Source organism: Hemitrygon akajei, chromosome 31 (genome assembly GCF_048418815.1).
Source record: "Hemitrygon akajei chromosome 31, sHemAka1.3, whole genome shotgun sequence".
NCBI classification, from domain to species: domain Eukaryota; kingdom Metazoa; phylum Chordata; class Chondrichthyes; order Myliobatiformes; family Dasyatidae; genus Hemitrygon; species Hemitrygon akajei.
Genome location: NC_133154.1, coordinates 10,602,533 through 10,616,390, shown reverse-complemented (window position 1 = coordinate 10,616,390; position 13,858 = coordinate 10,602,533). Strand labels below are relative to the sequence as shown.

Below are 13,858 nucleotides of genomic sequence, written 5' to 3'. Positions count from 1 at the left end.
ATGAGAATGTTATTAACAAAGATAGTAAGTCTATTTATTTATGACTGATTGAGATTCAGCATGGAATAGGCATTCCGGCCCTTCAAGTCATGCTGCCGAGGAACCCCCGATTTAATCCTAGCCTAATCGCAGGACAATTTATAATGATCAATTAACGTACTAACCGGTATGTCTTTGGACCATGGGAGAAAACTGGAACAGCTGGAGGAAACCCACAAGGTCACAGGGAGAACGTACAAGCTCCTTGCAGACAACATGATCTAGATGAACTTGGAAGTGGGAGTCAGAATGGTAGATTGGATAAGTTTGAGGTTTTCCATTTTATCAAATTGAAGCAAGGCTGGAGTTGCACAGTAAATGGCAGGGATCTAGAGAGGGAACTCACGGATACATAATTCTTGAAAATGGCAACACAAGCAGATAGAGTGGTGAAAGTGTCTGATATGCTTGCCTTCATCTGTCAAGGCATTCAGTACAGGAGCAGGGATGTCATGTTGAAACTCTACAAGTCATAAACACAAAAGATTCTACAGATGCTGAAAGTTTGGGAGGAACGTGCACAAAATGCTGGAGGAACTCAGTACGTCAGGCAGAATCTGTGAGAGAGGAATAAACAGTTGACATTTCATCGGGATTGGAAGGGAAGAAGGTAGAAGGTGGAGGGAGGTGAAGGAGTAAAAGGTGGCAGGTGATAAGTGAAACCAGGTAGGTGGATGGGGGTACGAAGTGAGAAGCTGGGAGGTGATATGTGGAAGAGGTAATGGACTGAAGAAGGAGGAGGCTGATAGAGGACAATGGACCATGAGAGAAAAGGAAGGAGGAAGGACAACAGAAAGAAGTGATGAGTAGGTAAGGAGGAAGTAAGAGGGGAGCCAGAATGGGGAACGGAAAAAGAGAGAAGTGGGTGGGAATAAGAAATGACGAGAAATCAGTGTTCATGTCATCAGGTTGGAGGCTAGCCAGATGGAGCATTGGGTGTCGCTCCTCCAAGCTGAGAGTGGCTTCATCGTAACTGTAGAGGAGGCTGTGAACCGACACGTCCGACTGAGAAGTGGAATTAAAATGGTTGGCCACTGGGAAATCCCATCTTTGTGGTGGATGGAGTGAAGGTGCCCGACAAATGAGGACCCCAATCTATGTCGGGTCTCACCAATGTACAAGTATTTGTTGAAACCACACTTGGAGTATTTTGCACAGCTCTGATCGCCAAGCTGTAGGTAGGGTGTTATTAAGATTTAAAAAATGCAGCGAAGATTCACAAGGACGTTAATAAGATTTGTGGGCTTGATGTAGAAAGAGAGACTGGATACTTTTTTTATTTCCCTGGAGCAGAGGAGGCTGAGGATTGACATTATAGAACTATATACAGTATAAAATCATGAGAAATGCATACAAGGTGGATGGTTATAGCCTTTTTTCCCCAGGTGGGGAGACTGGTGGAGTCTAAAGTAGAGGACATGGAGTTAAGGCAAAAATGGAAAGATCTAAAGCAGGGGTTCCCAACCTGGGATCCATTAATCCCTTGCTTAATGGTATTGGTCCATGGCATAAAAAAAGGTTGGGAACTCCTGATCTAAAGGAAAGCATGGGGAAATGTTTTTTATACAGAGTGCGTGGAATGAGCTGCCAGAAGCAGCTGTAGAAGCAGGCAAAATTATCATACGGAAGACACATTTCGACATGTACATGGCATAAAGGGATATGGGTCAAACTCAGGTAAAGGGGACTAAACCAGATATACAACTGGTTGGCATGGGCGAGTTGGGCCATAGAGTCCATCTGTGTGCTGTATAACTCTACAACTCCATGTCATCTTTAAGGTTCTGACCTGATTGAATTGTTAAGCAGGGAGAATTTACTTTGCTTTCCCTGGTTGACAGTGCATGATGCCACTGAAAAACTGAAGTACTTCCAGAGTCAGCTTTCCTCAGCCCTATTGTTCACACAATGGAAAATTACAGTTAACAACTTACCCAGGGTGCGCATATTTTAACATGCAGCATATACGCAATACAAGAGTAGAAGTCAAGCTTTTGATTCCAGACTAAAACCTCACCAAGATAATGACAAAAAAGAAGGCTGTCCATTTTTATGAATGATGCAAGGTTTTACAATGTGGAACACTACAGCACAGTACAGGTCCTTTGGCACAGGATGTTGTGCCGACCTATAACCTACTCTAAAATCAATCTAACCCTTCCCTCCCACATAGCCCTCGCTTTTCTGTCATCCATTTGCCTATCTAAGAGTTTCTTTAATTCCCCTAAATGTTTCTGCCTCTACCACCACCCTTGGCGGGATGTTCCACACACACACAACGGAATGTATAAAGAACTTACCTTATACTTTTCTTCAATCACCTTAAAATTACGCCCCCCCCCCCCTCATATTACCCATTTCTGCCCTTGGAAGAAACCTCTGGGTGTCCATTCTATCTATCTGTACCATACTTTTAATTATATTGTTCTTTTGGTGTAGCTATGTTTATGTTCAAGCATCAGAGACATAAAATAGTACAATTAAAATCCAGAGACTTCTGAGCTGTGGTTGATTGTGTTTGGGGTAGAAACTCTGCTTATCAGAGTATGCGGGCTGGGTTTAGGTTGCAGCTCAGAAATACCAAAATCATGCACATTAAAAGCAGGCGGCCTTCAACTTTGAAATTAACCGTTCTGTCCTATCACTCCTAAGTGATCCTACCTGTGCAGTCAAGGTCGTCACAGTGTTTCTTGATTGGCTGCCAGCTGTTGTGGCACATTTGAAAATCTAGATGGGCAAGGAAGAAAATATTTAGAATGTCGCTGAATATTAAATACTGTAATAAAACAGTGCAGGCTTCTTTGTAGCTTGTACAATTTCTCTGTGACTTGTGCAATTCAGGAAATACCTCAGCTGCTCACTGCGGTGAAGTGCATGAAGTGCATGCATTAGGCATCTAAAAGGTCTCAAAGGGAAATTCAGCATTGCTTTTAATCTTTTAAATTTTCTTCAGTGGTCGAAAATACTCCAACATGTATCATTACTGAATATCAGACTGATTGTGAGAATGTGGCAGGTGTGCATGCAGCCAATTGATCGCGCAGTGGATCGATTGGGCCTTTCCTTTGGCACGAGCTTTAGCGAGTGCACGATTATTGATTTGGCGGGCTCTGTTCATTGCTCTCGCACTGTAAGTTGTCCAGCGTGTACTGTTACTAACATGACTCAATAAAAATCATACAACTCCATTGTCGTTCTTGCTCCACGCATACATAATAGTCAATGTTACTGCTCAAGAATAAATGACTCCCCACCACCCAGGCCATGCTCTCTTCTCACTGCTGCCATCAGGAGCCTCAGGACGTGTACCACCAGGTTCAGGAACACTTATTACCCGTCAGCCATCAGGCTCTTGAACCATAGGGGGATAATTTCACTCAACTTCACTTGTCCCATCATTGAATTGTTCCCAAAACCTATGGATTCACTTTCAAGGACCCATCATCTCATGTTCTCAATATTTATTGCTTATTTATTATTATTATGTACAAGATGTTAAGAGGAATAGATAGAGTGGATAGCCAGTGCCTCTTCCCCAGGGCACCACTGCTCAATACAAGAGGACATGGCTTTAAGGTAAGGGGAGGGAAGTTCAAGGGGGATATTAGAGGAAGGTTTTTTTACTCAGAGAGTGGTTGGTGCGTGGAATGCACTGCCTGAGTCAGCGGTGGAGGCAGATACACTAGTGAAGTTTAAGAGACTACTAGACAGGTATATGGAGGAATTTAAGGTGGGGGGTTATATGGGAGGCAGGGTTTGAGGGTCGGCACAACATTGTGGGCCGAAGGGCCTGTAATGTGTTCTATGTTTTTCTTTTTTCTTTTGTATTTGCACAGTTTGTTGTCTTTTGCACACTGGTCATCTGCCCTATAGGGTGTGGTCTTTTATTGATTCCATTATGGTTATTGGATTTATTGAGTATGCCTGCAAGAAAATGAATCTCAGGGTTGTACATGGTGACATATGTACTTTGATAATAAATTTACTTTCAACTTTGAACTGCTTCATAATTTATTTTATTTTACCGGCCTGCATCTGAGTCTGAATTGAGGAACATTTGGAAAGGGCATTAGTCACTTCAGATCTTTCATGTGATGAACTGTGCATTTTTACTTTTGCTGGTTCTCACTGACTCTTCAATTGTCCCAAATCGAACAAAGGGTATAAGGAATATTTAATTGGACTGGCATGGTTAGAAAAGATAAACCTAAGAGATTCTGCAGATGCTGGAAATCCAGAGCAACACACACAAAATGCTGGAGGAATTTAGCAGATTAGGCAACATCTATAGAGGGAATAAACAGCTGACATTTCGGGCCGAGACCCTTCATCAGGACCAGAGTCTCAGCCCAAGAAGTCGACTGTATTACCATCCACAGATAGTAATAATATAGATTACCATCCACATTTCTAACCATTATTTGTTAGAAATATATCATTTGACAAAGCAATATTTGAGGAAAAGCTAAATTGGTTCTCTAAGGGTTAAGTAATCTTCATATTCTGTATTCCCTTGGACTAGCATCAGATTGGCTCTTACGAGTAAGTGTACAGATATCCAGTGCTACCGTATGAGGGCGGCCTGGTAGCATAGCAGTCAGAGCAACGCTGTGCAGTACCAGTTACGTGGGTTCAATTCCCGTTGCTGCCTGTAAGGAGTTTGTACATTTTCCCCGTGATCACATAGGTTTCCTCCCACAAGCCAAAGACATACCAGTTGGTAGATTAATTGGTCATTGTAAATTGTCCTGTGATTAGGCTGGGGTTAAATCAGAGGTCGCTGGGTGGCATGGCTCTAAGGGCCAGAAGGGCTTGTTCCGTGCCGTTTCTCAATAAATAATAAATCAAAAAATCACAGATTTGACTGCTTGCAAGCGGCTGAAAGGCATTAAAAGAAGCAATTCTATTTTCTCATTGTATAGCTTTGCTATAAATACCTGTTGCAAGGTCAGTCTGAAATGCGGATTGTCCCTTGGCCACCGCAGGTGCTGTTTGTTTTTAGACTGTCAGGTTCATGTGAAGTATCATAGAAATACTGCACAACATCAGACTAGGGCTGACCTTTAGGAAAGTTTGGTTACTTCAGCTCACTTGCTACCTTACAATATCAATGAGTTGGGGGCGGTACAAGGATCAAGCGTGGATCTAGTCTGGCCAAGGGTGGGGGTACTCGTTGAAACCTCTCAGATTTTGAAAGGTAGCATGGCCGTGGAAAGGATGTTTGCTATAGTGGGAGAGTCTCGGACCAGAGGGCACAGCCGCAGAATACTCTTTAAGAGATAACGAGGAATTTCTTCAGTCAGAGGGCGGTGAATCTGTGGAATTCTTTGCCACAGACGGCCGTGGAGGCCAAGTCACTGGGCATATTTAAAGTAGAGGATGATTGCTTCTTGATTAGTCAGGAAATCAAAGGTTATGGGGAGAAGGTAGGAGAATGGGGTCGAGAGGGATAATAAATCAGCTATGATGGAATGGTGGGGCAGAATCAATGGGTTGAATGGCCATATTCTGCCCGTGTGTGTTATTGTCTTTTGGTACCTGTTCAGCCTCTTCCCGACTCATAGCCAGTGCCAACTGTAGCTGCAGCTCCTCCTCTCCGCTGGTCTGAGGCCGTGTCTGCTCCAACTCGGAGGAGATCTTCGGTGAAGTGGCTGTGAGTAGAGAAACAAGCAACAGACAAGGAGCGTCATTATGAGGACAGTCCAGTTTTTACACTTGAATCGTCACACTATCCAAGCTTCTCACCTGCAATTACACAGCACGGCATCAATTTGATCACATAGAATGGTTGCGAATTTCTGAACAATCATTTTAAACAGTCCCATTAGATCAACCCTCACACGCAATAAGGAATTCCACACCATTTATACAATCTTCTCTCATCATTTAATTCTTTAAACTCAGATAGATCCAGATGTGAAGGCAAACTGGTGTATCCCTCAACAGCAGTACATCAACAATTAATTCTGCACTGAATATCAATGTCAATTTTAACCTCTTTAGAGGTACAACCGGTGAGACAGAAATCAGCTATGATGGAATGGTGGGGCAGAATCAATGGGTTGAACAGCCACATTCTGCCCCTGTGTGTTATTGTCTTTTGGTTCTAATTACTGTGTGCTTTACTTTCTTGGTTGCCCATTAATGCTACATTGAAATATTTATCTGTAGTGGGCAAGAAAGAGTGCAAAGTGCACCATGGCTACACTTGGCAAGGTAGCGTAGTGGGTTTAGCGCGTTCTACACTATCAAGAAAGCTCAACACCTCTCCTTTCTGAGGAGGTTGAAGCGAGCTGGACTATCATGACCTTCTACAGATGCGCAGTTGAGAGCATCTCCACATTCTGCATCACTGCACAGTACAGTGACTGCACTGTGCTGGACAGGAAGGCTCTACAATGAGTAATCAAAACTGCGCAACGCATCACTGCCACTAGCCTACCCGCCATATACATAGAAAGGTGCCAGAAAAAGGCCTGTACTATCATGAAGGATCCCACACAGCCTGCTCATGGACTGTTTGTCCCACTCTCACTCTCATCACACGTAGCACCCACACCAGGGCCACCACATTCAAAACCAGTTACTTACCCCACGCAGTAAGGCTGATCAAAACCTCCACCGAGTGACTGCCCCTCCACAGTACTTTATCATTTCCTCTCAGAATCACCTTATGTACAGACCTAGCATTACTTTATGGTCATACAATCAATCTATGTATATAAGCAATTTTATGTATTTCTATTTATTGTGCTTTTTATTATTATTTTCCTTATCTCTTTTTTTTGTGCTGCATCAGATCCAGAGTAACAATTATTTCATTCTCCTTTAAACTTGTGCACTAGGAAAGACACTAAACAATCTTGAACTGCTTTACAGCACCAGTGATCACCAACGGAGCGTCAATTCCCACCGCTGCCTGTAAGGAGTTTATACATTCTCCCTGTGACCGTGGAGGCTTCCTGCGGGTGCTTCGGTTTCCTCCCACATTCCAAAGACGTACGGGTTAGTGAGTTGTGAGCGTGTTATGTTGGCGCCGGGCGAGTGGTGACACTTTCGGGCTGCCCCCAGTGCAATCCCCACTGATGGGCTGATGCAAAACAACACATTTCACTATGGGTTTCGATGTACATGTGAGAAATAAAGTTGATCTTTATCTCTAGGCTAGTGGTTGTTCTGCACTGTGTTAATATGAAAAGAATAATACCAATGTGAATTCAGAAAAGGTTTAAAACATTACCCATAACAACTCTCTAATATATCCACACACACAAGGTTTGGATACTTACAGCCGTGGTAGGAAGCAGGTGACCCACCCACTTTACTGCACTCATCTGATTGGCTAGTAGACAGGTTTGGGTGGCTGGAACCCCGGCCAAACATAATCTGGTTGTTGCTGCCTACTCCCGTTGTCACACTTGACATCCGCTCTTTTGTCTTCAGTGCGTGACTGCGCTCGACTCGAAGCCTCTCGTCATCCTTCAGTAGGGCGATGAGCTGTTTTGATTTCTCCCTCACGTTGACACCTGGTTAAGAGAATCGATTGGAAAAGTTCAGTGAAACTAAGCAATGAGTAGAGTATTTATTAAAGGAAATCATGTCTGAATAATCTGCTGGATTTCTTGGAGAATGTGATTAGGAGCATAGAGAATGGAGAACCATCAGATGTTATGTATTTAGATTGATTGACAACATTGCCTGTTTATTTATTGATACAGCAGGATAGCAAGCCCTTCATGCCCCATGAGGCTGCATTTTCCAATTACACCCATGTGACCAATTAACCCACTAACCCGTATGACTTTAGAATGTAGGAGGAAACCGGACACCTACAGGAAGCCCACGTGGTCATGGGTAGAATGCACAAACTCCTTACAGACGGTAGCAGAATTGAACTGGGGTCGCCGGCGCAGTAATAGTGTTACGCTAAGCTACTGTGTCACACACTCCAAATGCTGGAGGAACTCAGCAGGTCAGGCAGCATCATTGGAAATGAGCAAACAGTCGATGTTTCGGGCCGAGACCCTTCTTTGGGACAGGATTTGGCCTGAGACGTTGACTGGCCTGCTGAGTTCATCCAGTGTATGTTGCTTTGGATTTTCTCGTTTATGATGATACAGTGCCACCCCAAACCATAGATTATGGAAGCCATCAGATAACGCCCCACAGCACAGGTTGTTCAGCAATGGTTAAGGACATAGAATTAGAGCTAATATCAGGATATGGATTGAGTATTTGTTATTGGACAGAAAGCATTCCTTTTAGGCAGCCATACCTCCCATATGCCTTGGTCATATTTATTATGGGAAGTGAAAGCCTTTAAATAACTCTAGGCACCAAGCAGCATAAGCCACCATTAATAACAACATCAGACAAGTAGAAGCAATGGGTTAAAGCTTTACTGCCCTGGGCGCTGGTGAAAATTGTGGTTTATGACATCATCGTGCATCCGATTCTGCTTTTAAAATACATTTTATATACTTGACTGCTATTGGTTCAATTAGCATGTTAAATTATAGAAGGTGAATGATGCTTTGGTGAAGGATTTGTTGTGTATATTTCAACAGTTTGCAATTTTTGTCAGGCATCTCTCCATTGCTCCTTCTGAATTCAGTGGTAAAGCATATTTTTTTCTCATTATACCATTACCCTGGGCATGAAGCCAAGTTTTCATTGCTAACTTTCACCTTTGACTCTTGGGTCCCTAAATCCTTCCATCTGAAGGGATTTTCTCTCCACATGCCTAGGCCAACTGGATTCACTGATGGTGACTGATTATTTGGGCGACATCTGTTATGAACAGCTTCCAGACAGTTGCAGGGTTTCTGGCTGGACCATAAGGCATAGGAACAGAATCGGGTCAATTGGCCCATCAAGTCTGCTCCGCCATCTCTCATAGCAGATTTATCAGAATCAGAATCAGGTTTAATATCACCGGTATTTGTTGGAAATTTGTTAACTTTGAGCAGCAGTACAATGTAATACAAAGTAAAGGGAAAAAAACTGTGAATTACTGTAAGCATATATTAAATAGTTAAATTAAATAAGTAATGCAAAAACGGAAATAAAAAAAGTAGTGAGGTAGTGTTCATGGTTTCAATGTCTAATCAGAAATCGGATAGCAGAGGGGAAGAAGCTGTTCCAGAATCGCCGAGTATGTGCCTTCAGGTTTCTGTGAATGAAAAGATGGCAAGTCCTGGCTGGTAGGGATCCTTAATGATCGATGCCACCTTTTTGCAGCACTGCTCCCTGAAGATGTCTTGGAATAGTATCCCTCTTAACCCCATTCTCCCTGTAACCTGTGATGCCCTTATATCAACCTCCATATTAAAGATACCCACCCTTGGCCTCCACAGCCATCTGTGACAATGAATTCCACTCTAAATGATGCATAACAAATACCATGGAACTTAAACAAAACTTTTCCTTTCTTTGCTTCCACATGGTTAATTTTCATATTCACTAATGTCAAATAATATTGGTATGACTCTATTTTACTCTTACAAACACTAACTCAAAGCTGCTACAGTCTGTGTACTATTAACAGGCCTCTTTTTATACCTGTGGTCAAAGGGTTTATTTCCCACCACTGACATCTCAGAGCCACAATTCGGATGAGTTTTGCTAAGTCTCAAACCACCAAAAGGCTGACTGCATGCGTGGCATTTAAAGGTTACATATTGGAGCCTTTTAATAGCAGACAGCTGGAGGGTTTGGTCCACTTATTTTGACCACATTTTTAAAAAATTATTTGGCACAAAAAGTCTTTGACAGTGTAAATGTAACTTTTTAATGAGCTTTTTAAAATTTGGGTCAAAAGTTCTGAACTGCAACAGCTTTATCTATCAAAAGCTATCCATGTCAATGGGCAGTAGTGTAGTGGTTAGCACAATGCTTTACAGTACAGGCGACCTGGGTTCAATTCTTGCTGTTGCCTGTAAGGAGTTTAGACGTTCTCCCCTGTGATTGCACATGTTTCCTCTGTGTGCTCCAGTTTCCTCCCACAGTCCAAAGATGTACTAGTTGGCAGGTTAATTGGTCATTGTAAGCTGTCCTGTGATTAGGCTTGGATTAAATTGGGGGACCGCTGGGCAGCGTGCCTCGAAGGGCCTGTCTCAATAAATAATAAATAACCCATCAAAAAACTGTAATCAGTAAGCTTGAGAAGACATCTTCATCTGAGAGTTTTAACCAAATTCTGAAGCCTCTGGCATTCAAGGTCGACCATGGGTGTTGCATCCTAGCTGTCTAGGTACACAAGCCAGGGGAGTACAATATGGAGAACAAGCTGCTTCTTGCGTAGCAGCTGCCCCACTCCACGCAGCTGATGAACCCTAAGGAATGGCAGAACAACTGATACAGTTTGGCACCAGAAACATCGCAAGATTTGCCAGTCAGTGTTGAACTCAATGTAGGACTGCCAGACTAAATTTTATCAGACATATATCAGGCAATATTGAATTCCGTTGCCTGCTTAAAGCCACCTGCCTCGCAACTTTGGGTACAGTGGGCAAATTGGCACTGGGTCACCTGCGGGGTATATTATAACCAAAGTGATATCGTCCCTGTAATACATTCTGAAATTCTGGTCCAACGAGCCTGTGCTGCCCAATTACACCCAAGCGACCAATTAACCTACATGGGAGGAAATTGGAGCACCTGGAGGAGGCACGTACAGACTTCTCACAGGCAGCACCAGGAACAGAACCCAAGTCACTGGCCTATAAAGCATTACACTAACATGCTGCCCACGATTTACTGCAAGGCTTACTAGTTCCTGTAAGGCACTCTCCCACCCATCAAAATCCGTGTGTACTACTTCAACAAAATCACGATTAGATTATTTTATTACCCTGATCCCTTCCATCTCGATCAATGTACTGGAAGTCCTTCAGCGTCTGAATGGCAAAGATGTTTTCCTTGCACTGTTGCGCTACCCGTTCGGAGCCTGTCTTGATCAGGTAGTCCATCAGCATCAAGGCCTTGTAGACGTGACGCCAGTTCTTGCCGTGGTCATTGAGGCGCTTCCAGATCATGCTCATAATCTCTGTGAAAGCCACCACGTTGTAGGTCAGGTCTGAGATCTCCGCCATCAGCGAGCTCGAGGGTCCCCATGGGTCATTTGACGTAGCCTCCCGTACCTTTATCTCTGCTTCAGAATAATTGTTTACGATGTTTTTCATCTGCCTTCGAAGAGATGAGGACGTCATGGTTGACTGCTTTGTTTTCCTTATGCCCTCTCTGCCGCAGGCTCCTCTCAGCTGCCAAGTGTTTACAATTCCGGTTACGGGGAGAATGTGATCCCTTTTTCAGCCTGACTGAAGCTCCATGCTGCCCTAACAGGTGCTTATTTATCAAACTTGTTCCACTGACAGTTCCACCCTTGTCACATATCCAACACCTAGAACAAGAAAACAAGAGATTGAATCAACGTCATACTTCTGTGAATGTTCCTGGGGTTATTTGAGCTACTGTCACCCTCCTGTCAACTTGAACCAGTCTGGCCATTCTCCTCTGACATCTCTCATTAACAGAAATGGCACTCACTGAATGCTTCTGTGTCCACACCATTCTCTGTAAGCTCCAGAGCAGGGGTCCCCAACCTTTTTTTAATGCCAATAGGACCAAAACCATTAAGCAGAACCTCTGCCTGTTGTGTGTGAAAATCCCAGATCAGCAGTTTCTGAGATATTCAAACCACCCTGTCTGGCACCAACATTCATTCCGTGGTCAAAGCAACTGAGACCACGTTTCGACCCCCATTCTGATGTTTGGTCTGAACAACAACTGAACCTCTTGATCACATCTGCATGCTTTTATCACTGAGTTGCCACAGCGGCTGTGGAGGCCAAGTCTTTACGTATATTTAAAGCAGGGGTTGATTCTTGATTGGTCAGGGCATGAAAGGTTATGGGGAGAAGGCAGGAGGTTGGGGCTGAGTGGGAAAATGGATCAGCCATGGTGGAATGGTGGAGCAGACTCGATGGGCATCATTCTGCTCCAATATCTTATGGTTTTATGGAGTTGCTGCCACACGATTGGCTAATAAGATAAATGTATTAACGAGCAAGTGTACAGGTTTACCTAATAAAGTGGCCACTGAATGTAGTTTTGAAAGGAATTCACTGTCTTTATCTAGAGTAGCACAATCCTCTATTCTACAGAAAGACAGTGCATTGGGAATACAGTAGTGTATTTTATTGAAACTACATTAAATTTGATACAACTTTGCAGGATCCATTGAGTTTTAAAAGGCCTGGGGTTTTCCAAATGTTATAGTAAGGTTGTGTAACACATTTAAATTAACATTTAATTATCAATTTTTATTGAAGGCCTGGACCAGGTGAACTTATTCCACTCACAGTTGACTTAAGTACGCACTTCCACTTTTTAAACCAGTTGCAAAGTACGATGACCATGGATTAAATTATAAATCATAATTCCTGCTATTTATACCACATTCTTGTCTTTTGCTTCCATCTAACAAAGAATTTCAAAAAACTACATCGACAGTGTCTCCAACATTGCCAAAGACCCTTCCCATCCTTCCTGCAAGCTCTCTGACCTCCTGCCGTCAGGCAGAAGGTAGCACAGCATAAGAACTACTGTAGTACTGTCAGGCTGGGTAGCAGCTTCCTGCAGACTGTTAGGCTTCTTAACACCCTGCTGTCACCCAGCACAACATGTACACCCTACCCAGCCGCTCTCCCCCAATTCACCCTGCACTGGTCACTTCTCATCTTTTATTGCTGCTATTTCACAGATTTCTACAACTGCTTTCTTTATTAGTGCCAGTAACATTATACTGATTTTACCACCTTACGGAAGCAAGCACTTCACACTCTATGAGAACCCGCCGATCTTCGGGCTGTGTCACTCAGGGATAGAAATGCATTTTCTTGCCTTGAAGTGCACGATGACCTATATTCTATCTAATGTGTTGCAGCATTCCAGATAACATCTGCTTTACCACAGGCACCACCACAGGACATTATTTTTAGATGCCAAGACAGGCGCATATCTGTTACCGTACTTGAAAAATAATATTTGCAGCATTAGGGAGAAAATACAAGGGTGGGGGGATGAATTCGAAAGCTCCATTAGAGAAATAGCTCAGGCAGAATTTGCCTTATGCTAAGTGACTTAGAACCATAGAACATTACAGCTCAGAAACAGGCCTTTTGGCCCTTCTTGGTTGTGCCAAACCATTTTCCTGTCTGGTCCCACTGACCTGCACCTGGGCCAAATACCTCCAAACCCTCTCATCCATATACCTGTCCAAGTTTTTCTTAAATGTCAAAAATGAGCCCGCATTCACCATTTCATCTGCCAGCTCATTCCACACACCCACCACTCTCAGCATGAAGGAGCCCCCTCCAAAGTTCCCTTTAAACTTTTCCCCCTTCACCCTTAACTCATGACTTCTGGTTTTTTTCTCCCCTGGCCTCAGTGGAAAAAGCCTACTTGCATTCACTCTATCTATACCCATCATAATTTTATACACCTCTATCAAATCACCCCTCATTCTCCTACGTTCCAGGGAATAAAGTCCTAACCTATTCAACCTTTCTCTGTAACTCAGTTTCTCAAGTCCCGGCAACATCCTTGTAAACCTTGTCTGCACTCTTTCAACCTTATTAATATCCTTCCTGTAATTAGGTGACCAAAACTGCACACAATACTCCAAATTCGGTCTCACCAATGACTTATACAACCTCACCATTACATTCCAACTCTTATACTCAATACTTTGATTTATAAAGGCCAATATACCAAAAGCTCTCTTTACAACCCTATCTACTTGTGACACCACTTTTAG

At 43.2% G+C, this 13,858-nt stretch overlaps 1 protein-coding gene across 3 annotated transcripts in view; it reads right to left on the bottom strand.

Moving 5' to 3' along the window:
- Window positions 1-13,858, bottom strand: part of LOC140719446 (epsin-2-like) — a 59,852-nt gene that overhangs the window by 34,144 nt on the left and 11,850 nt on the right. For all 3 annotated transcript variants that reach the window (XM_073034121.1, XM_073034123.1, XM_073034122.1), the window contains exons 2-5: window positions 10,892-11,440; window positions 7,329-7,565; window positions 5,578-5,690; window positions 2,701-2,766 (exon numbers count right to left, since the gene is read on the bottom strand). In XM_073034121.1, coding sequence (XP_072890222.1) covers window positions 2,701-2,766; window positions 5,578-5,690; window positions 7,329-7,565; window positions 10,892-11,249 — 774 coding nt within the window. In that variant the 5' untranslated portion in view covers window positions 11,250-11,440. The remainder of the gene's footprint in view (window positions 1-2,700; window positions 2,767-5,577; window positions 5,691-7,328; window positions 7,566-10,891; window positions 11,441-13,858) is intronic.